At 41.9% G+C, this 24,822-nt stretch overlaps 1 protein-coding gene across 3 annotated transcripts; it reads right to left on the reverse strand.

Moving 5' to 3' along the window:
- Window positions 1–660: 660 nt before the first annotated feature.
- On the reverse strand, window positions 661–23,743 carry LOC133418545 (zinc finger protein 93-like). 3 transcript variants are annotated; one of them, XM_061707281.1, is made up of 3 exons: window positions 23,666–23,743; window positions 22,927–23,031; window positions 661–2,851 (listed from the first exon to the last, which is right to left on the reverse strand). In XM_061707281.1, exons 2-3 carry the CDS (start codon window positions 22,978–22,980, stop codon window positions 1,640–1,642), a joined length of 1,266 nt encoding a protein of 421 aa, XP_061563265.1. In that variant the 5' UTR covers window positions 22,981–23,031; window positions 23,666–23,743; the 3' UTR covers window positions 661–1,639. The 3 variants fall into 3 exon arrangements, with proteins under 3 accessions (XP_061563265.1, XP_061563263.1, XP_061563264.1); XM_061707279.1 differs by having other exon boundaries at window positions 23,670–23,740; XM_061707280.1 differs by having other exon boundaries at window positions 22,927–23,028; window positions 23,670–23,733.
- Between the last annotated feature and the right edge of the window lie 1,079 nt (window positions 23,744–24,822).

Genomic DNA, 24,822 nt, shown 5'->3' on the forward strand with positions numbered 1-24,822 from the left:
AGGGCCAGGAGTGACACTCCCCACAAAGAGACTAGGGTGTGGGAACCACGCTAGATCCTATGCTGACCATGGAGGGGGACGGCGACCAACAAACACTCCACAATGAAGGTGGGTCCGACATCCCATCTGTCCATCCGTACACTGACGGTGACTGGCTTCTCTGGAGAAAAACAGACTTTACCATTCACACGCCCCCTCAGGATGAGGATGGGACTGCAAATCCTGAAACATTCTTTTCTTGTATCACCCCAAGCTCCCTGTAACCTGATGGGAAGAGACTTACTAATCAGGTTGGGGATGACGATTTAGTGTGGACCCGATGGTTTGACACTTACCTTTCTGGACGGAGGTACACGGCGATGTGTGGATCAACCATCCAGTGGACAATGCATGTTATCTCCTCAGCCAGGTCCGGCCGCAGATATATATTGGACTTTGTTGGAACCAGAAACACCGGCTACTCCTGGCCTCTATACGGTCTATCAACAGTGGCGCCCCTGAATCGACACCCTGGGTCCTTATGCTCCTCCCCCTGACCCCTTACATCTCACATTATTTCATGACACGACACCCAATGGTACCATGATGCCTTCCAAGACAAAAAGGGGGACCATTGGAGTATTGCGTGCACACACGTATGTTTCGGCGGTAGGCGTTGCTGCCTCCGCTGCACTCACAACTGCACGACTAAGGTGGTATGAAATGGCGGATGAGGCCTACCCTCAAGTGTCATTGGCTTTGCGCCCAGGCCATCAGGCTAAGGATTTAAGGTCTCCAAAGCAAAATTACAATGTGCTAGAAAACAGGTTTAATTACTGGGGAGATTGGTATCTCAAAAGGGGGTGCATATCTCTCCAGAACGCCGCTCCTCCATCCTCCACCACCCCACACCCCTGACTGTAGAGAATACTTCTACCACAAACATCACTAGGCTAAAAATGTAATGAAAAAGGCAATGAATTGAAAGACAGGTTTTATTTGGAAGAGAAATTCAATTTTAAACAAAACTCAGCCGGCTGGGCTTTCCTCCGTGCTGTCTCGTCGCAGGAACATCGCAGGAATGCCGGCTAACCGGCGTGGTGCGTGGTGGTGGGAGGAGAGTGGTGCCCGTGGGTGAGACTGGCAGTGCCGTTTCAGGCAAGATAGCGACAATTAATGCAAGAGGGATGTCAGCAGTGTGGACATATTTCATTTGACAGTGGGACACTGTTCTAACATTCTGACATTGACTTCCTGTTTGTTTACTATGGTTTTACTGAGCAGGAAACTGAAATCCAACAAAAAACAAATACATTTATTTCTCTCTATTAACACAACAATGACAAAAACTGGTGAAAAATGTTAGATTAAAATATAGAAATATTACAAAAAAAAGGTACTAAATTGCCAACAGAAGCAGAACCATTTTTAAAAAGCTAATATAAAACTGAACTTATTAGAATTACACCTTCAGATTTCTTTCTCTCAGAACAAAAGATTAAACACATTTCTATCACTGTGTTTTTTTCTAACATGTTTATGTTTGTGCCATTTGAATGCCTCAAACTCATCATACACACATTTTATCCAATGTAAATACAATTGTGACTTCTTAAACTTATCTGATCTGGCAAAAGCTGCCCCACACTGATCACATTTTCTACGGCTTCTCTCCAGAGTGAACACATTGGTGACGTCTTAAATGAGCCGATACAGTAAAAGTTGCCCCACACTGATCACATTTGTACGGCTTCTCTCCAGTGTGAACACGTTGGTGACTTCTTAAATGACCCGATACAGTAAAAGTTGCCCCACACTGATCACATTTGTACGGCTTCTTTCCAGTGTGAACACGTTGGTGACTTCTTAAAGTACCCGATCTAGTAAAAGCTGCCCCACACTGATCACATTTGTACGGCTTCTCTCCAGTGTGAATACGTTGGTGACTTCTTAAAGTACCCGATTCAGTAAAAGCTGCCCCACACTGATCACATCTGTACGGCTTCTCTCCAGTGTGAATGCGTCGGTGCTTTGTTAAAGCACCTGATTGAGTAAAAGCTGCCCCACACTGATCACATCTGTACGGCTTCTCTCCAGTGTGAACATGTTGGTGACTTCTTAAATGACCCGATTCAGTAAAAGCTGCCCCACACTGATCACATTTGTACGGCTTCTCTCCAGTGTGACCACGTTGGTGACTTCTTAAAGCACCCGATTCAGTAAAAGTTGCCCCACACTGATCACATTTGTACGGCTTCTCTCCGGTGTGAATACGTTGGTGCTTCGTTAAATCACCTGATGTGGCAAAAGCTGCCCCACACTGATCACATCTGTACGGCTTCTCACCAGTATGAATACGTTGGTGACTTCTTAAAGTACCCGATTCAGTAAAAGCTGCCCCACACTGATCACATCTGTACGGCTTCTCACCAGTGTGAATACGTCTGTGTTTCGTTAAAGTACCTGATTGAGTAAAAGCTGCCCCACACTGATCACATTTGTACGGCTTCTCTCCAGTGTGAACACGTTGGTGACTTCTTAAATGACCCGATTCAGTAAAAGCTGCCCCACACTGATCACATTTGTACGGCTTCTCTCCAGTGTGAACACGTTGGTGACCTCTTAAATGACCCGATTCAGTAAAAGTGGCCTCACACTGATCACATTTGTACGGCTTCTCTCCAGTGTGAACACGTTGGTGACTTCTTAAATGACCCGATTCAGTAAAAGCTGCCCCACACTGATCACATCTATACAGCTTCTCTCCAGTGTGAATCTTCTTATGTCTCTTCAAGGTTGATGAAGTGGTGAGGACTTTCTCACACTGATCACATGGGTAGTAACCTGTGGGCCTCTCTTTGCCTTTACGTTTCTGTAAAGAAAGAAAGAGATTTAGATCCTGTTGTCGGTTGACCTGTCAAAAGTTTATTCAGTTGTATTTAATAGCTTTCTATCATGGTGTTTAGACAAACAATGAAACAATGAATTCTTATTTTCTAGGGGTCATATTAACCATGTCCTGTCACAACTAGTTCTTTACAGACAAAAACATTCAAATAAAAACATATTGGTAGGTCAGAACAAAAGTGTAAGTGGTGAAAGCTGTGGAAATTCCCAAAAGCTATCATTTTGTGTCTTTTTAAAGGATTTCTTGTTCAGCATTCAGAAATTCAGCTGCAGAGGGATTTCAAGTGGTCTGTCTGGAAAGAGACTGGGCAGTGGCATCCAGTAATTCTTGGTAAGTTTTTAAACTGTCAGGATTTGGCACGGTAACAGCGAAGTTAACACTGTAACAGACAGATTGTTTCAATTTGGTCATCAACAGATACAACAGTTTCAGGTGTAGGCCAAGTATCTGGAGGTTCGCATAAAAAAGCTGGGGCATTGATCCATCGGTTCGGGAGGAAAATATCTGACAGGGATAGGCCTCTTGTAACATCATCAGCACGATAATTTTCTGAATTTATGTGTCTCTAATAGGGATGTCCCGATACCATTTTTTTCACACCGAGTACGAGTACGAGTATTTTAACAATACAGGTTGGGGCATGATCCGAAATGACAATATTATGGTAATTGAAGCTTGTTTGGCACCTACTAGAAAAAAGTCAATTCACGAGTAAGATATGTGTACGTTAGGGAAGGAGAACTCTCTTTCAGCAGGGTGTTGAATCCTCCAAATGTCAACTATATTGGTGGAAGAAATAATACCCTTTAGAGTAGTAAGGGCTTGAGAAGGAGTACAGTGGCAAGGTGGTAGAGCTGATTGTTCATCCATCCATTTTCCACCACTTATCCGTAACCGGGTCGCGGGGGCAGCAGCCTCAACAGGGATGCCCAGACTTCCTTCACCCCAGACACTTCCTCCAGCTCTTCCGAGGGGAGTCCGAGGCGTTCCCAGGCCAGCCGAGAGACATGGTCTCTCCAGCGTGTCCTTGGTCTTCCCCGGGGTCTCCTCCCAGTGGGACATGCCTGGAACACCTCCCTAGGGAGGAGGGACATGCCTGGAACACCTCCCTAGGGAGGAGGGACAAGCCTGGAACACCTCCCTAGGGAGGAGGGACATGCCTGGAACGTCTCCCTAGGGAGGCGTTAAGTCTCTCTTCCTTCATAATCTCCATGAAAGCGTGCGATGTGATGTAACTCTTTACTGCAGCAGGAAGAGAGATCTCAGCATGCAGCGAATCCACGAGTATGCACAGCTGGCGTGGGAAACACAGAGACGTCCCACTGTAGGTTCTGAGAGCGGTCCACAGAGCGACAGCTTGGCATTTGAGGGCAGAGAGGTGCCCCGCCCCGATGCTGACGCCAGGGCAAGGCCCAAGAGACGGCGAAGACGCCGTACATCAGCAGGCCGACAGAGCCAAGGGGGATGCCATATTTACCCTTTTAGCCAGAGCACTGAGCCAGCTGCATGATCCTTCTGCAGCAGACTCACAACTTTTCTGACCCAGAAGTGGGAATCAGCTCCACACCTGGAATGGGGGTAAGGGTATCCTGGAGTGTTAGGGAAGTAAAACTCATGCCTAAACTCACAATTTACATGCTCTCACATCTAACACAATTTTATTTTGTTTTTTTTTTGTCTAACAATTAATCGCAGAATGATTAAATTGTTAGTCCCTTTTGAGGTGCACTGCACCTGCTGTACCCTTTTTCTTTTATCTTTATCTACCTCGCTTTGCTAGTAGGGTTGCACGGTATACCGGTACCAGTATAATACCACGGTACTAGAGTTTTGAAAACGGTACTATACCAGTATTTAAAAACAAACGGTACTTTTATATATTTTTTCTGTGCAAACAAATTGGTAAATTGGAGCCTGTCTCTTTAAGCACAGCGAGCTCAGCGAGTGTGACGTAGTTGCAGAGCCGCCTCCATAGACATCATATAGAACACTAGACTGAGCATTGGCTCCTGGAACGCGAGAAATAGCGCCGCCATCTTGGAGTGGTGAACGTCAAGCTTACAACAACCCCACTGCTATTATAAGTGGGTAGTTTCATATTTAATTTAGCTAACCTTGATGAATGTGTGGGCTCGTATATATATATATATATATATATATATATATATATATATATATATATATATAGACAGTACTTGAGTTGTAAAAAAAAATCAGGGGGGATGGTGGATTTTATCATATGGGGACAGATAATTTGTGCTGATTACAAATAATACAATATATTACAAATAATAGCAGTGACCAAAACAGCTGCAGAAATACTGCAGGAATGACATAGCAGCAGTTAAATGCAGCCTTCTGTAAGCTTTAAATATCCACTGGACTTACATCAAATACATCAAAACACAACAATAAAAAACACTTTTCTGAACTTATCAATATGACTCTGTCCTTCACAGGATAAGTAACATGGATCACTGCAAAAACTCACAATCTTAACAAGAATATTTGTCTTATTTCTAGTTAAAATGTCTCATTTTAGTAAAAAAAAAAATCTCATTACACTTAAAACAAGACTCAGCACTGGAAAAAACAACAATTTTCACCTGTTTCAAGTAGATTTTCACTTAAAATAAGTAGAAAAATCTGCCAGTGGAAGATTTATCTTCTCATTACAAGCCAAAAAAATCTTGTTCCACTGGCAGATTTTTCTACTTATTTCAAGTGAAGATTTACTTGGAACAGGTGAAAATTGTCAAATAAGTTATTTTTCTGGTTTCATTTTTCTGGTGATGACTCTAAATGTTGAAATAGCAGTAAAACCACATTCATTGATGAAATGACATAAAGGATGGAAAGGGGAATGGCAGTTTTACAGGGGGGATGATTTGGACCGTTTTTATTTCAGGGGGGGATGCCATTCCCCCTCACCCTCCCTCAACTCCAGTACTGTGTGTGTGTGTGTGTGTGTGTGTGTGTGTGTGTGTGTGTGTGTGTGTGTGTGTGTGTGTGTGTGTGTGTGTGTGTGTGTGTGTGTGTGTGTGTGTGCGCCCATGAGCGGTTGCGTTCGTTGCTCAGTCTAGTGTTCTATATGATGTCTATGGCCGCCTCCCCCTCCCACTCGCATGCGGAGGAGGAGAGACAGAAAGGAGAAGTCGCGTGTAAGACACACAGACAGAGCGGGTTGAAATTAAGTCAATACAGAGAGATGGCAGCTGGAGAAAAGCCCGTACTTTTGGACAAAATGGGGGCTTGAAGTACGGTATGGAAGTATTTCTGGTTCAAACCCAACAATAAGGGCGAGCCACTGAACCCAGATGCACCGCAGTGCAAGCGCTGCTACAAAGTGTGTCTCGCTAAAGGAGGCAAGACTTCAAACTTGTCGAAACATTTAAAAGGACAACCACGCGGACTTGTTCCACGACTTCAGTCAAGAACGACAGCTGATAACTTTGTTCACCAGTTCTGATTCTGATTCTGATTCTGATGATCAGCAATATTAAAATGATAAAAGGCTTGCAATATTTCAGTTGATTTGTAATGAATCCAGAATGTATGACATTTTTGTTTTTTTAAATTGCATTACAGAAAATCACAATATTCTAATTTTCTGAGACAGTCCTGTAGATCACAGGTGTCAAACTGAATCCCAGAAGGGCCGGTGTCCTGCATGTTTTAGATGTTTCACTGCTTTAACACACCTGATTCTAATTAATCATCGTCACCAGCTTGTCATCAACGTCTGGATAGTTCTGTTGATGACACAGTCACTTGTATCATGGTGCAATGAAGCAGGGAAACATCTCAAACCTGCAGGGACACCGGCCCTCGAGGACTGGAGTCTGACACCCCTGCTGTAGATGATAGAATGAGCCTCGATTTATTTTTCTAGTTATGCCCATTTAATGTTTCATGTGGCCTATAGTTTCAAAACACAAACCTTTTGAACAATGAAACAAGTAAAATAAAGCAATGGCATTCAAATTAAAATGACCATGTTAATTAAAATACTGTACTCCCTCCCTCCCCCAATTACAGAAGTCTAGTGCTGCCGGCTCAGAGAGGGTGACACCACCCACTCAGAAGCAACCTAGTCTCCAAGATGTCTTTCAACAGCATATGAAGTACCCAAAGGACAGCAAAGATGCTAAAAGGCTCAACAGGGGCAGTTGCAGAGTATATCTGTATGGATCAAGTGCCAATATATTCAGAGAAAGCTGGGTTCAGAAACCTTGTACATAATTTGGACAAAAAGTATGACCTCCCGTCAAGGAATTTTTTCATGTATAATGAAATTCCCAAGATATATGACGAGACAAGGTCTATGATCAGTGCACAGCTAGCAGCAAAGCCTTTGTTTGCCTGCACTACAGACCTCTGGACGAGCAGAACTGCAAGTGCATACATGGCTGTAACACTCCAGTATATTACAGAAGCCTGGAAAATGGAGTCCTGGTGCCTAGGATGCTCTGCATTGCAGTCTGACCACACAGCTGAAAGTCTGAAGGAAGCCCTGGAAGATATTGTAACAGAGTCATGGGGGTTGGATATGACCAAAATGTCTGGTATCACAACAGATAATGCTTCTAATAACCGCAAGGCGTTTGCTGATGACTTCAGCTGGATACCCTGCTTTGGCCACAACCTGGATTTGGCTGTCAAGAAATCCATAGCGACAGATTGCGTGGCTAGCTCTCTGTCCCGACTCCGGAAGACCATCTCTGCCTTCTCCAGGTCCAATAAGATGACAAGAATGCTGAAAGAGAAACAGGCCTCTTTAAGGCTACCACGGCATAAACTAATTCATGATGAGCCCACCCGCTGGGGTTCCACCTATGACATGGTGGAACGATTCTGTGAGCAGCAACAAGCCGTTTCTGCAGTTCTGGCGGACGATAGAAAGAAGTGGCACCTGATGCCCAGAGACTCAGACATGACAACTCTGGAAACAGTGAGGGATGTCTTGGCTCCACTCAGTGAGTTCACAGATGCCCTAAGTGGAGAGAGAGAAGCAACTCTCTCATCAGTCCTGCCACTCATATGGAAGATAAGAGCCTGCCTGGAAGATGAGGAAGGTTGAAATGAAGCACAATAGTAAAGAAGACTTTGAAAAGAGATATGATGAGTACAATCTGAAGATGACACTAAACATCACCACATTCCTAGATCCAAGGTTTAAAAATATGTTTGTTACTATGGAAGAAGAAGTTAAGGGAGAACTTCTCCTAAAAGTTGACACAGTTCATCTTCCTAGGGAGCCCAACCAGAAACAAGAAGAGTCAGTGGATGACACAGGAGCAGGTACATCAAAGAAGAGGAGAAGTGACCTAAAGAGTTTGCTCTGCAGTATCACCTCAGAAAAGAAGGGGGCAGATACTAGACAAGATTCTGCCACACCCATGACAACACCCAGTGATAAACTAGAAGGAGAGATGACTGATTATAGACAATTAAGAGACATCAGCCCTGCAGAGGACCCCCGGGTATGGTGGAAGCAACACCAGGTAGAGCTGCCCATCTTAGCTCAGTTTGCAAGACAGTATCTGAACGTGTCTTCAGCACATCTGGAAATATCTGCAGTCCAAGGCGTTCTAGACTGACCGAGGAACATGTAGACATTCTTGTTTTCTTGGCTAGGAACCTGAAAAAAGAAAAACAGTGATAGCCCACCAGCCCCCCTAGGAGGAGTTTTTGCTGCTACAGTGTTTTATTTTACATGGTGACTTTAATTTGAATGGCATTGCTTTATTTTACTTGTTCTCACTGTTTTAAAGGTTTGAAAATTTTAATATCCCGTGCCAATTATTTATTTTATTCATCGTTGTTATTGTTCCCAAAGTCTGGTTTAAAATAAAGGAAAATGTTGACATTTGAGAGTGTTCCACCTTTTTACAAAAAGTATCGAAAAGTATCGAAAAGTATCGAAATACATATTGGTATCGGTATCGAAACAGAAATTTGGTATCGTGACAACCCTACTGTAAGGAGACAAACACCGTGAACGGCGAGTGTTGCAGTCGCTACCCCAAAGCTGCGGGGAACACGAAGTTTGCCGACAGTGAAGGCACTTCGCAGTTTAAACACGATACCATAATTAAACACAATCAAAGCCTCAAGCATAGAGTATGCCGATAATATGCTAATAACTGAAAAAGCAACCCCACTGTCGGCTGCTTTTAGAAGGCAAGAGGCTGTAAATCATGCCGCAGATGAGGCAGAAATGTGTAACCCAGGTAGCCATGGTTACCACTCCTGTCTGTTCCTGACAGTCAAAGCTTTTAGTGATGTCACATCCCCCTTCACTTCCTCCTCAGTCCACTTCCTGCCAGCTAAATGTTTGGTGTGCTCAAGCAGTGTTAGCAGTGTTAGGTGTGCTGCCCGGCTGTGTGCCAGAGATTTCATTCCTACTCAGCGGTGAGTTTACTCAAACTATAGTCACTGGTTTGGTTGATCGGTTAACATTGAGGTTGATACAAAAACAAGCTAATGTTTGAAAGCTAATGTTTGAAAGCTAATGGTTGAATGTTCACCAGGCCACAATGCCTGAACACTGAGCTCTTATATCTGATGGCTTGAGCTGTATTTATTTTGAGTTGATTTATAACTTTTGGTTTGTTTTGAAATGATTATTTGAGCTCATGAAGTAATTGATTTTGGAAAAATATTGTGATTTAAAAGCATTTAAAAAGCATTTAAAAGCATTTAAAATGATCTAAAAGCATGCTAAAAGAATTTGAAAAGAAGAATTGTTTGATTTATGAATGATTGAATTGTTGCAACAAACACTGATTTTTGGTTCGTTTCACCTGGCCTTTCAGGCCAGGTTTTTTGTGTTAGATGGTGAGCTTTCCCCAGTCCTGGAACTGAACCTGAGATCGAGCCTGGACTCTCCTCCCACAGTCCCCATCATGTGTGGTAGGCTTGTGCCTTCTCCCCAATAGGGAGAACCCCCCAGTCCAAACCCCAGTCCCAACCTCTGCCCAAGCCCCAGTCCAAACCCCAGTCCCAATCCCAAATCCTTAAGTCTGAACTGACTGACTGAACTGAACATTGAACCTTGAACATTGAACAACTTAAAGGGCCCCAGTTTGTTATTTTCAATATTAATGCAAATGTGTTTTTTTGTTTGTTTGTTTAAATATTAATATGCATATTCAACTTGAAACGTTTCTGCCTCTGGTTGGTCATTCACACTATACACACTGAGCTCAGCAGCCGAACCTGGTTTTTCTAAACATTTTTCACTAATTCTCATTAATGGTCAATTAGCCTATCAATTAAGTTGTTATCCATTGTGCTTGCTACAGCTTGGTGAGCTAGCCAGGAGCTCAATAAGTGTGAATACCTTTGATTTATTTTTTTGGTTCATTTGCATATTTTCATGTCAAAATGGAGTTTGTTAAACTTGGGGTTAATTTAGCCAATTCAGTGCTTGTCAAAAGTGACACAAACACATCAGAGACAGATCGCAAACTTCTTGACCTTTTAACAACAACCTTTGGCCCTATTGAAAGAGTTGAAAGGGTTGAAGACCCTCTGGATACTGAACACAAAAACCTGGTCGTTGAGTTTATAGATGACTCCGCCCTAATCACTTCAGAGTCACTGTTACCAATGGTGCAAGAAATGGAGGATGAAGGAGTTGTCTATAATATAACATCTCTTGCAAATGAGTACACAGCTATTGTGGGTGGTACACACACTGAAAAATATCTCAAACAAATTACTGATGTAGCCATGTCTACTGGCAAAAGTTTTGAGAGCGTGTTAAAGGACATGCTCACTCAAATGAGCAAGGAACTGAAAGAATCCAGTGAGGAGGAAGTGACTGCTGTTCTCAAAGTTGAAAAGGAGGAAAACACAGGAAATGGAAACACAAGACGTGTTACCAGAACAGTTTCCCTCTCAGCTGATGATTTGAATCCCCCTGAAGTACAGACAGTTGTGGTGGAACATATTTTGAGGAAAGAGGATTTCACTTCTCATTCAATGTCCCCACTCAAACTTCGGGCTTTCTCTGGGAAACCAGAGAAACCCAGTAACGAAACAGACTATGAGACCTGGCGTTCTCAAATCGATATATTGCTCGCAGACCCTAGCATGTCTGCCATGAATGTCACAAGGCGCATCTTCTCGAGCTTGCTGTCTCCTGCAGCCGAGGTAATTAAAGGTCTTGGACCTGAAGCAGTACCTGCTACATATTTACAGGTTCTTGACGCAGCCTTTGCTACTGTTCAGGATGGAGACGAGCTTTTCGCTCAATTCTTGACTACTTATCAAAATCAAGATGAAAAATACTCCGCCTATCTACAGCGTCTACAACTTACCTTGAATACTGTAGTGAAAAGAGGCGGAGTTCAGTCTGCTGAAGCAGAGAAACATCTCATCCGACAATTTAGTCGTGGATGCCTGGAAAATGCAGTAATAACAAATCTGCTTGAACAGAAAAAGGAACACCATCCTTCCTTTTCAGAGCTACTGGTCTTGCTGCGCACTGAGGAAGACAGACAGCTGGCAAAAGAAACACGCATGAAAAAACAAGCAAGTACATCCAAGAAACATGTTCACTTGAGCTCACACAGTGCATGTGCCTGTGGTGCAACATCAGAACATGACGGCAATGCAATTAAAGATCTCCAGAAGCAAATGAATGAACTGCAGAATCAATTGACATCACTGCTTTTGCAGAAGAAAACAAAAGCCACTTCATCAAAGGCTAACCCATCTGCTTATGCTGTGCCCCAGTCCTCTACCAGACCAAGGCCTTGGTACTGTTTCAAGTGTGGTGAGGACGGTCACATCATTACATCCTGCAGTAATGAAGCCAATCCCACTTTGGTGATGGAAAAGAAAAAGCAACTACAACAGAAACAACAGACATGGGACATGAAGAACAAAACGAATAAATCAAACTGAAAGCAGTCTCTGTGGAGGGACAACCAGAGGCTGCAGTGAAACAATGTCCCGTGAATTGTAAACAATCACAACCCACTTCTCATATCTGCAAATTACCAAAAGGACTCATCGGTACCAAAAGCACAGCACAAGTATTCATCAAAGGAACACAATTCAACTGTCTATTAGATACAGGATCTCAGGTGACAACGGTCCCCCATTCCTTTTATTCCAGTTTCCTTTCTGACCAAGAAATCAAACCACTGGTTGAATTACTGGAAGTTGAGGGGGCTAATGGTCAGAGTGTGCCTTACATGGGCTACATCGAACTTGATGTTACTTTTCCTGCTGAGTTCCTTGGCACGTCCATAGACATACACACTCTTGCTTTGGTGGTACCTGATGTCCAATCAATGCAGTCCTTGGTTCTTATTGGCACGAACACACTTGATGTTCTCTATGAGAGAAGTCTGGAAGACAATCTGCCAATGAATCATTCACTCCCATATGGGTACAGAGCGGTACTGAAGATTCTTGAGCTGAGATACAACCAATCCAATCATGGTGTAATCAGACTCCACGGCAATAATCCCCAAACCATTCCTCCAAGAGGAACAGTGGTTCTGGAAGGAACATCTGCCAATTGCTTTTTGCAAAACGCTGTTATTGAGCATCCATGCTCATTCTCTCTACCTGGCAGCTTGATTGTTCAAGCATGCTTGGTTGACTGTTCTAAACATCAACCCTGTCAGTTGCCTGTCATTGTGAGCAATGAATCTGATCATGATGTTATCATCCCTGCCAGATCTCTTATTGCACAAATGAGTGCAATCAACACAGTCATTACAAAAGAGCAAATTGCATCTGATTCAGTGCATTCTTCATCTCAGTCACTGAACTTCGACTTCGGTGACTCACCTCTCTCATCTGAATGGAGAGAGCGCATTACAGCAAAGCTTAGCAGCATCCCAGAAGTCTTTGCTAAACATGACCTTGACTTTGGCAAAACTGATAAAGTTACTCACCGAATCAAACTTTCAGATGAAACTCCATTCAAGCAAAGGCCAAGACCCATCCATCCTCAAGATGTTGATGCTGTTCGCACACATCTGCAGGAACTCTTTGAAAGCGGAATGATCCGTGAATCTGAATCACCCTTTGCATCACCCATCGTGGTGGTAAGGAAGAAAAATGGCACTGTACGACTTTGCATTGATTACAGGAAGTTGAACTTACAGACCATCAAGGATGCTTATGCCTTGCCAAAACTTGAAGATGCCTTCACAGCCCTCTCTGGCTCTGAATGGTTCTCGGTACTCGACCTAAAATCAGGTTATTACCAAATTGAAATGGAGGAAGCAGATAAAGTAAAAACTGCCTTTGTATGCCCCTTAGGATTTTGGGAATGGAATCGCATGCCCCAAGGAGTAACAAATGCACCGAGCACTTTTCAAAGGCTAATGGAGAAATGCATGGGAGAAATGAACTTGAAGGAGGTCCTTGTCTTCATTGATGATTTAATCATCTTTGCACCTACCTTGGAAGAACATGAAGCAAGGCTAATGAAAGTGCTCAACCGGCTGAAAGAGTTTGGTCTCAAACTCTCGGTTGAAAAATGCAAGTTTTTTCAAACATCTGTGAAATACTTGGGACATGTAGTTTCACGCAATGGCGTTGAGACTGATCCAGACAAGATTAAAGCACTCACTACCTGGCCAGTACCCAAAACCTTGAAGGAACTCAGATCCTATCTTGGATTTGCGGGGTACTACAGAAGATACATAAAAGGCTATTCTGCTATTGTCAAACCCCTCCATGATCTCACATCTGGCTACCCGCCATCCCAGAAAAAGTTCAGAGCAACAATTAAACCAGAACAATATTTGAATCCCAAAGAGCACTTTGGAAACCGTTGGACACCTGCTTGTCAGGAGGCTTATGACACTGTAATTCAGAAACTCACTACTGCTCCAGTTCTAGCTTTTGCTGACCCCCAAAAACCATACCTACTGCATACTGATGCCAGCTCCATTGGTCTGGGAGCTGTGCTATATCAGGAGCAGGAAGGACAGAACAGAGTCATTGCTTATGCGAGCAGAGGACTCTCTCGCAGTGAATCCCGTTATCCAGCACATAAACTGGAATTCCTAGCTCTCAAATGGGCAGTAACTGAAAAGTTCAGTGACTATCTATATGGCAATGATTTCACAGTTGTAACGGACAGTAATCCTCTTACTTACCTCTTGACAACAGCTAAACTGGATGCAGCCAGCTACAGGTGGCTTGCCTCACTTTCCACCTATTCCTTCAAGATCCTGTATCGAGCAGGCAAGCAAGCTGCTGATGCAGATGGGCTTTCCCGCAGACCACATGGTGATCTGTTGGACGATTTCAAATCTCAAAAGGAAAGGGAGCGAATACTAAAGTTCTGGGAACATCATTTGCCTGATTCTGAACTCATTCCCGTTGACCAACCCACTGTTCAAGCCATTTGTGACAGACAGCTTGTCTACAGTTCCTATCCCCCAACACAGACTCTTGTCCAATCCCTTTCCATGTCCCTTACAGCCCTCCCAGACAGTTTTACACATGACCAGCAGTTCGGATCCTCAGTCATTCCTCAACTTACAGAAACTGAGATCGCTGCAAAACAAAGAACTGACCCAGTCATACAGCATGTGATAACTCAACTGGAAAGTGGAATCACACCCCCTCCTACCTTGAGGGATGAACTTCCCGACCTGCCACTTCTTCTTAAAGAACTGAATCGTTTGGAGCTCCGGAACAACGTTCTTGTAAGAAAGAGGCAAATCGGTTCTCAATGTTCTTTCCAACTGGTCTTACCACAAGAACTGCGAAACCAAGTTCTCAATGGTCTGCATGACCGTATGGGCCATATGGGAATGGACAGGACACTTGATCTGGTCCGAACCAGATTTTATTGGCCAAGGATGTCTGCTGATGTAATCACAAAGATCAAAACCTGTGAAAGGTGTGTGAAAAGGAAATCCTTACCTGAGAAGGCTGCACCTCTTGTCAACATAAAGACAACAAGACCGCTGGAACTCGTATGCATGGATTTCTTATCACTGGAACCAGATGGAAGGATCAAAGACATTCTTGTAATGACGGACCATTTCACGAAATATGCTGTTGCAATACCCACACCAAATCAAAAAGCCAAAACTGTTGCCAAATGTCTATGGGATAACTTTCTAATTCATTACGGAATTCCTGAAAAACTCCACAGTGATCAAGGACCAGATTTTGAATCCCGAACAATAAAGGAACTTTGCAAAGTAACGGGAATACACAAAATCCGGACAACACCATATCACCCCAGAGGAAACCCAGTGGAACGATTCAATCGTACACTGTTGAACATGCTCGGAACTCTAACAGAACAGGACAAAAGTAACTGGAAGGATTTTGTCAAACCACTAGTGCATGCATACAACTGCACCAGGAATGATGTCACCGGATTCACGCCTTACGAACTTATGTTCGGACGTCAACCGAGACTCCCCATTGATTTAGCTTTTGGACTGCCTGTTACAGACAACCAAACTTCTTCTCATTCTCAATATGTTCAAGATCTCAAATCTCACCTGGAGGAAAGCTATAAAATAGCGACTGGAAATGCAGAGAAAGTCATGCAAAGAAACAAAGCCAGATTTGACAAGCATGTCACTGCCTCCGAATTATCTGTTGGAGATCGTGTTTTGGTCAGAAATGTACGCTTGAGAGGCAAACACAAACTAGCAGACAAATGGGAATCTGACGTGTACATCGTTGTTAAAAGAGCTGGTACTCTTCCTGTTTACACCGTCAGACCTGAGAACAAGGACAAGCCTTCTCGAACATTACACAGGGATCTTCTACTCCCTTGTGGGTACTTACCTGCACCTGTAATATCTCAACCGAAGAAACAGCCACTCAGACCAAAACCACTCCCGCAACCAGATAATCATACCAACTCAGAAGACCTATCAGATGAAGAGGAAACCATCCCATCTCGCTGGTACAATTCTGAACCTCCTAAGTTCACAACAGTAATTCACGTTCCAAACCCATCTCTCATGGTTCCAACACCCATGGAGAGCATATCCTCTGGTGCATTACCAGAGGATGCTCCTCTGAACCTATCCAACTTACCTAATTCCAACTCACCTGATGGCAATGACAACCCTGAAAACTCATACTTACCTGATCCCATACCTGAAACCTCAGACTTACCTGACGACCCTGAAACCCAAGAAAACTTACCTTTACCTGGAACACCAGAACTAAGTTCTGACTCTGATCATGAAGACATAACCCAATCCCCGGACGCACCACTTACCTCGGATTCTTCAATCTCGGACACTAGTGACGACCTCCCCGTGGTTGAGGTCAGGCGTTCATCTAGAGCCTCAAAACCACCAGACCGATTACATTATTCAAAACCTGGGCAATCAGATGCAGCAAAATCATTATTTCATGGGTTAACTACTGCATTAGCATATGCCTTGACAGGCCCAGGTGTTCCTGAATGCGAACAGTGTTCTATGTAATGTACTGATCAATCGACCAAAACCAGTTGACACTAAGCTACTAACATGTACAGGGACGTACCTGAGAAAAGGGGGGGAAAGTGTAACCCAGGTAGCCATGGTTACCACTCCTGTCTGTTCCTGACAGTCAAAGCTTTTAGTGATGTCACATCCCCCTTCACTTCCTCCTCAGTCCACTTCCTGCCAGCTAAATGTTTGGTGTGCTCAAGCAGTGTTAGCAGTGTTAGGTGTGCTGCCCGGCTGTGTGCCAGAGATTTCATTCCTACTCAGCGGTGAGTTTACTCAAACTATAGTCACTGGTTTGGTTGATCGGTTAACATTGAGGTTGATACAAAAACAAGCTAATGTTTGAAAGCTAATGTTTGAAAGCTAATGGTTGAATGTTCACCAGGCCACAATGCCTGAACACTGAGCTCTTATATCTGATGGCTTGAGCTGTATTTATTTTGAGTTGATTTATAACTTTTGGTTTGTTTTGAAATGATTATTTGAGCTCATGAAGTAATTGATTTTGGAAAAATATTGTGATTTAAAAGCATTTAAAAAGCATTTAAAAGCATTTAAAATGATCTAAAAGCATGCTAAAAGAATTTGAAAAGAAGAATTGTTTGATTTATGAATGATTGAATTGTTGCAACAAACACTGATTTTTGGTTCGTTTCACCTGGCCTTTCAGGCCAGGTTTTTTGTGTTAGATGGTGAGCTTTCCCCAGTCCTGGAACTGAACCTGAGATCGAGCCTGGACTCTCCTCCCACAGTCCCCATCATGTGTGGTAGGCTTGTGCCTTCTCCCCAATAGGGAGAACCCCCCAGTCCAAACCCCAGTCCCAACCTCTGCCCAAGCCCCAGTCCAAACCCCAGTCCCAATCCCAAATCCTTAAGTCTGAACTGACTGACTGAACTGAACATTGAACCTTGAACATTGAACAACTTAAAGGGCCCCAGTTTGTTATTTTCAATATTAATGCAAATGTGTTTTTTTGTTTGTTTGTTTAAATATTAATATGCATATTCAACTTGAAACGTTTCTGCCTCTGGTTGGTCATTCACACTATACACACTGAGCTCAGCAGCCGAACCTGGTTTTTCTAAACATTTTTCACTAATTCTCATTAATGGTCAATTAGCCTATCAATTAAGTTGTTATCCATTGTGCTTGCTACAAATGATACTGAAATTTAACACGGCCTACTATGTTGCTAGGGAGGAATTATCCTTCACTAAATTTAAAAGCGAGCTCGAACTTCAGAGGAAGAATGGAGTAAAACTTAACGAAACATAAAACAATGACACTGCATGCGCACAATTTGTTGGCGTTATAGCGGATACACTGAAGGGGAAGACGCATGCAAAGATAAAAGATGCTCCGTATCTATCAATTATGATAGACGGGGACACGGACGTCTCCACTAAGGAATGCGAAATTATATACGCAAGGATCCTTCAGGAAGGGAGACCCAGGAACATTTTGATCGGCCACATTGAAGTCAAACACGCACATGCACAAGGTATGTTGAAATTATGTTTAGACCTGTCCCTAGCTTCTAACTATCTTACTTTGAATATGTCTGTAGTTTAATAATAAACTTATGCCATAATGATTCAGCTGTGAGGTTTGAGGAGGACAGTGGAAATAAACTGTTCATAACTGGTGTTTATGTTCAGTGAATGTAATATAGATTAATGTTATTCCATAGTCATAACATGTGCTTTCATTTTAAGGTGTATATGATGCCACCAAAGAGGCCTTCCAGTATCTAGGGACAGACACAGAGTGGTTAGAGAAGACAGTTGCCATGGGGGCTGATGGTGCAGCTGTCAATCTTGGGCACAAAGGAGGGGTCATAGCCCTCCTCCAAGCTGAGGCAGGGGCTTACATTGTCCCATTTCATTGCATGCCACATAGGTAGGTTACATGTGAACTTTCAGGATAAAAGTAGGGTAGTAGCCTTAACAATGCATCTTTACATTTAAGTTCTATTCATTGTAATTGTAGATTGGAGCTGGCAATGCTATCTGTGCAAAGGAAAAATTCCATGGTGGATCATGTCTACAATCTCCTCAACATGGTTTGGAAGACATACCACTACAGCTGCAAATCTATGAGAGAACTACGTGCACTTGGAGAGGAGTTGGGTGTGCGTGTCAATGTACCAGGCAGTGTCAGTGGGACACGCTGGCTTCCACATGTGAACCGGGCCCTGCAAACCTTGCTGAAACCTGGAGGAAAGGATAAACAACTGCAGAACCCTGGCCAGTTCACAGCAGTTTATTACCACATGGATCATTTGACTGCATCATCCACCAATGCTGATATTGCTGGGAGAGCAAGGAAGGTCTGTATTTAATTTAAAAATGATTTCATATTTGTGAGGCATACAAATAACTGATATGGTGGTTAGTGGTTACTAATTGAGTATGTCTTGCAGATCAAGAAGATGATGGAAGATGGAAGCTTTGTGGGTTTCTGTCACTTCTTGGCTGACTTGTTTGAGGCCATAAGCAAATTCAGCCTTCTTCTCCAAAGAAATTATGTTATTTTGCCTCAGGTAATATAGTTAAAACAGAGAAGGCTACAACTAATTTGAATCAAGGCATATGTAGCTTTTCCCCTTTATGTTTTTCACAAGGAAAATGTATTACAGGCTATAAATGGGATTGAAAATCTCATTGCAACTATTGAGGCCATGTCGGTGAGATGCAAGCCAGGTGGTAGGCTGGCAGAATTACTTGCAGACCTTCAGGCCCAGAGAAGACAACAAGAAGATGAGGGTGAGACTCACCCTTCCTACAAGTATCAGGTGAGCAGGTTATTTTAAAAGTCAATTTTAGATTTGGAGTTTATCTTTTTTTTTTAATTCTTGTCTAAATGTTGAATGCTGTGTGTACTCAGGGGATTCCCATCAAAGGTGAAATTGCTGGGCTGGCAAATGAAGGACTCTCCATGGCAAGCACCCCTAAGCTGCAACAAGCAGTGACAGCAACCATCGACTGCACTGTGCTTCATTTGAACCAAAGATTCAGCAGTCTGCTTTGTAAGTGAAAACACAGAACAAAAGAATAAAAGGGGACTCAATTAAAAGCTAATTTAAAAAGGTGAGTGTTGAGCCGGCCTTTAAAAGCATCAACAGACTCTGCGGCCCTGAGGAAAGCAGACAGGAAGAGGCTGCAGAGGAAAACACAGCACAGAAGATCGTCGGCCCTCTGCCCTCTGTCTGATATCTGCAGCTCTCGTTGTCTCAGTAGGGCAAGGAACATCTTAGGCCCCGTTTACACGGAGCAAAAACGGAGGCGTTTTCATGCGTTTTGGCCATTCGTTTACACGAAAACGGAGCTTAAAGTCTCCAAAAACGATCATCTCTGAAAACTCCGGCCAAAGTGGAGATTTTCAAAAACTCAGTTTTCACGTTTGCGTCTAAACAGGAAAACGGACATTTAGGCTTCAGAACGTCACATTATGAGACAGAAACGTCACCAGCGTCATGTGTGCGACCTGTGTTTACAATTAGTTTGGCCACCGTCAATATTTTCTTATATTTTACCTGTTTTATATTCTAACGTCACAATTAAAAGTAACTCCACTTCTCTGTCACTCCAAACCAAAGACTCTCGTTCCGTCTTGGAAGTAACTGGCAGTCCAGGCTGATTTATGGTTCTGCGTTACACCAACGCAGAGCTACGGCGTAGGCTACGCGGCGACGCACACGTACGTAGGCTACGCCGTCGATTTAACGCGGAACCATATTATTCAGGCTTCACACGTGTCATTTGTTGATGTTTTTTTCCAGGATTCTGATTGGCTAGCATGACTTTATCTTCTCGTTGCACTGCCCCCTGTAGGTTTGGCTGCTCATAGCACCTTAACAGCATATTTATGCGGGTTCGTGTAAACGAAGAGATTTTGAAAACGATCACGTGTAAACGATGGAATTTTTCAAAACGTAGAGAGGGAAATATCCGTTTTTGTAAATACCTGGCTATGTGTAAACGGGGCCTTAAAGGCCAACACCAGCCCCGGTTTCCATTTCTTTGACCCGTTTCCCTCTGGCCGGAGCTTCAGGTCCAGACGGGCCAGAACAAACACACTCAGGGACAGTTTCTTTCCCAAAGCTGTGAACATTCTGAACTCATCAGCTCCTCATACTGTGCAATATTCTTACATCCATTCATGTGCAATATTCTTTCACTCATTTACAGGACTATCTCAGAAAATTAGAATATTGTGATTTTCTGTAATGCAATTAGAAAAACAAAAATGTCATCCATTCTGGATTCATTACAAATCAACTGAAATATTGCAAGCCTTTTATTATTTTAATATTGCTGATCATGGTTTACAGTTTAAGAAAACTCAAATATCCTATCTCAAAAAATTAGAATAATCTGGGAATCTTAATCTTAAACTGTAAACCATAAGTCACAGACGAGTCACAGCTGTATGTGAGGAGATGCAGCTCCAAAATATTAAATTATCCAATGTAATGGACACATACAGGACTGTCTCAGAAAATGATAATATTGTGATAAAGTTCTTTATTTTCTGTAATGCAATAAAAAAAACAAAAAGGTCATACATTCTGGATTCATTACAAATCAACTGAAATATTGCAAGCCTTTTATTATTTTAATATTGCTGATTATGGCTTACAGTTTAAGATTAAGATTCCCAGAATATTCTAATTTTTTGAGATAGGATATTTGAGTTTTCTGTATGTAAATGTATGACGACATTTTTGTTTTTGTAATTGCATTACAGAAAATCACAATATTCTAATTTTCTGAGACAGTCCTGTAGAAGCACAATAAGCAAACAAAGAAGAATGTACACATGCATGAGATGAAATGACAACCTAAATTGGTTTTGTCGGTTTCTTTAGCATCTTTTCACTTTCTGTTTTCAGAGCTATCATTATTATTATTATTATAACAGTTATTTAAGCTTTATTATAATCATCATCATTACTTATATATATATATATATATATATATATATATATATATATATATATATATATATATATATATATATATATATATATATATATATAAGTGTATATATATATATGTGTGTATGTATATATATATATATATATATATATATATATATATTAAAAATATATAATATATATTAAAAATTAAAAAAAATAAAGTACAAATATATATATATATATATATATATATATATATACAGGGCTGCACATAATTATTTTGGTCTGGTGCTCAGAGGAGCCCCTGGATATGTGACTTGGGCCTCCAAAAACGCGGTGACCCGTCTCGCCGGATCGATAAAAGAGGGATGCAGGAATAAGTTATAGGCAAAACGATATTTATTCACTTATAAAGATGAATGGCTCAATATGGTCCTTTACAAAGTTAATTTATTTCAATAATTCAACTAGAATATGGTGTAAAAGTTAATTTATTTCAATAATTCAACTAGAAAATGGTGTAAAAGTTAATTTATTTCAATAATTCAACTAGAATATGGTGTAAAAGTTAATTTATTTCAATAATTCAACTAGAATATGGTGTAAAAGTTAATTTATTTCAATAATTCAACTAGAATATGGTGTAAAAGTTAATCTATTTCAATAATTCAACTTAAAAGGTGAAACTAATATATTACCTAGTCTTATTACATGCAAAGCAAGATATGTTAAACCTTTATTTGTTATAATTTTGATGATGGAATTGTTTATTGATTTCATAAAATATTCTCTAATTTATTTTTTATTTGGGGTTTTCATAAACTTTGAGCCATAATCAGAGCAGCGACTTGCAGGTAACTGCTGCACGCAGTGACGGACACTGGCTGATTTATGGTTCCGCGTTGCACCAACGCAGAGCTTACGGGGTAGGATACGCGGGAGCGCGAACGTACGGTGCGCGTCGCCACGTAACATCATGCAGCCACTTCTCGGCGAACACACGTTTTCTGTTTCTATCCACGGGTAGTGGTTCAGTTTGGTGTCTCTTTGTAGTTGGTGGTGGTGGAACGCCAAAATAATTACTTAATGGCGCTTGCTTCTTGGACATTTTGACGAGACGTGTCGGGGTTTGTAAGCTGATCCTTCCATCTCTCCCTGCGCAACCCACCGCCACAACGGACGCGCTGTGATTGGCCAGTACCAACTTTGAGTGGCAGTTCTGGAGAAAAGCTCTCCCAATAGATTTTTTAATATTAGTATTCTGGTCTGACCACAACCAATAATATGAGCCCCAGCTGTTGGTACGCAAATGCGCTTTGCAGCACCAGATTGACAGCGCACTGTGGATTTTGACGGCGCATGCGCTCCGGCGGCCCACTTATGTGCAGCCCTGTATATATATATATATATATATATATATATATATATATATATATATATATATATATACACATACACATATATATATATATTTGTACTTTATTTTTTTTTAATTTTAAAAAGTGGGCCAGATCAGCTTTCTGCTTCAAGCCCAGACCTTTTCGGTCAAAATAATCACCATTGACCAGGGAAAACCCTGTTAACTTGTTTGTTGATTTTTATGCTTGTGATTGACCGATAATAAATAAATATTAACTAACTAACTAACTATTAACTAACTGACCTGCAGACCAGCAGCTTTAGTCCTGCTGGACGAGGAGTCCTGGTCCTGGTCCATCTCCTGGTCCTGGTTCTGGTTCTGGTCCTGGTTCTGGTTCCGGTCTGCCTGCTGGAAAATGTGGGATTAAAGTACCAGAGACATAAAATGATCGTAAACCGTCAGAACCAAAATGACAAGTCCATCGGTTTCTCTACAGACTCATTTAATAGCGGGTAAAGCCTGATTAATGCTGCGTTCCATTTACCTCGGAATTGGAACTCGGAACTGGGAATGACGTCACAGCCGAGTTATCAGCGTTCCAGTTACAAAGTAGGTAAACAAGTTTGTAGTTCGCATATACCACATGAAAAATGTAAATTACACTATAGCAGCATATATATGCCGAACAATACTTGTATACGACTGATTTAGTGTGACCAAAACTAGAATGAAGTGCTACAAATTTTTACATAGCTCTCTTCTACTGTTTACAACCGGGGCAGTCATCTTGGTATGTGAACTCGGGGGTGGTGAAGACTCTCCCACTTTCCCAGTGGGAAATCCCACTTCGAGGGGCGTTCCAGTTGAAAAATCCAACTAGAAACTGGGAAATCCCCACTTCCGAGGACAAATGAAACGCGGCATTATGGTTCCGCGTTACACCGACGCAGAGCCTACGCCGTAGGTCACGCGGCGAAGCGCCCCTACGGCGTAGGCTCTGCGTCGGTGTAACGCGGAACCATAAATCAGCCTTAACACGCACTCACGGCTCGGTTTCGTCGTTCAATCTTCTCTCGGTCGAATTCCAGACAAACTGAAGCGTCTCGTCTTTTTCTTCTTCTTGTTATCTGTTTTTTTCTCCTGGTTCCTTCTTCTTTTTGGAGTTTTACGGCAGCTTACATCCAGTTAGTTACACTGCCGCCACCTCCTGGGTCATTTAAAACTCACATTCTATTCTCCTCATCAGCCCAGAATCACACAAACATTTAAATAAACTCACATTATATTCTCCTCATCAGCCCAGAATCACACAAACATTTAAATAAACTCACATTCTATTCTCCTCATCAGCCCAGAATCACACAAACATTTAAATAAACTCCCCCTCCCACTCGATCCCACTTCCAAAATACTTTTAACTGTTACTTCTTTCATGCCTATTTATTGCAGCTCTGCCACTAGTTCAGTTCTTTCTCTGTGGAACCTCCTACAACAAATCTGTACAGTACTGGGGATGAGGGAAATAAATATGAAATAAAAACGGTCCAAATCATCCCCCCCTGAAATAAAAACGGTCCAAATCATCCCCCCCTGAAATAAAAACGGTCCAAATCATCCCCCCTGAAATAAAAACGGTCCAAATCATCCCCCCCTGAAATAAAAACGGTCCAAATCATCCCCCCTGAAATAAAAACGGTCAAAATCATCCCCCCTGTAAAACTGCCATCCCCCCTTTCCATCCATTATGTCATTTCATCAATGAATGTGGTTTTACTGCTATTTCAACATTTAGAGTCATCACCAGAAAAATAACACCATAAAAATAACTTATTTGACAATTTTCACCTGTTTCAAGTAAATTTTCACTTGAAATAAGTAGAAAATCTGTCAGTGGAACAAGATTTATCTTCTTATTACTAGCAAAAAAATCTTGTTCCACTGGCAGATTTTTCTACTTATTTCAAGTGAAAATCTACTTGAAACAGGTGGAAATTGTTGTTTTTTCCAGTGATGAGTCTTGTTTTAAGCGTAATGAGATTTTTTTTACTAAAATGAGACATTCTAACTAGAAATAAGACAAATATTCTTGTTAAGATTTTGAGTTTTTGCAGTGATCCATTTTACTTATCCTGTGAAGGACAGAGTCATATTGATAAGTTCAGAAAAGTGTTTTTTATTGTTGTGTTTTGATGTATTTGA

This window comes from Cololabis saira, chromosome 18, assembly GCF_033807715.1.
Source record: "Cololabis saira isolate AMF1-May2022 chromosome 18, fColSai1.1, whole genome shotgun sequence".
Taxonomy (NCBI): domain Eukaryota; kingdom Metazoa; phylum Chordata; class Actinopteri; order Beloniformes; family Belonidae; genus Cololabis; species Cololabis saira.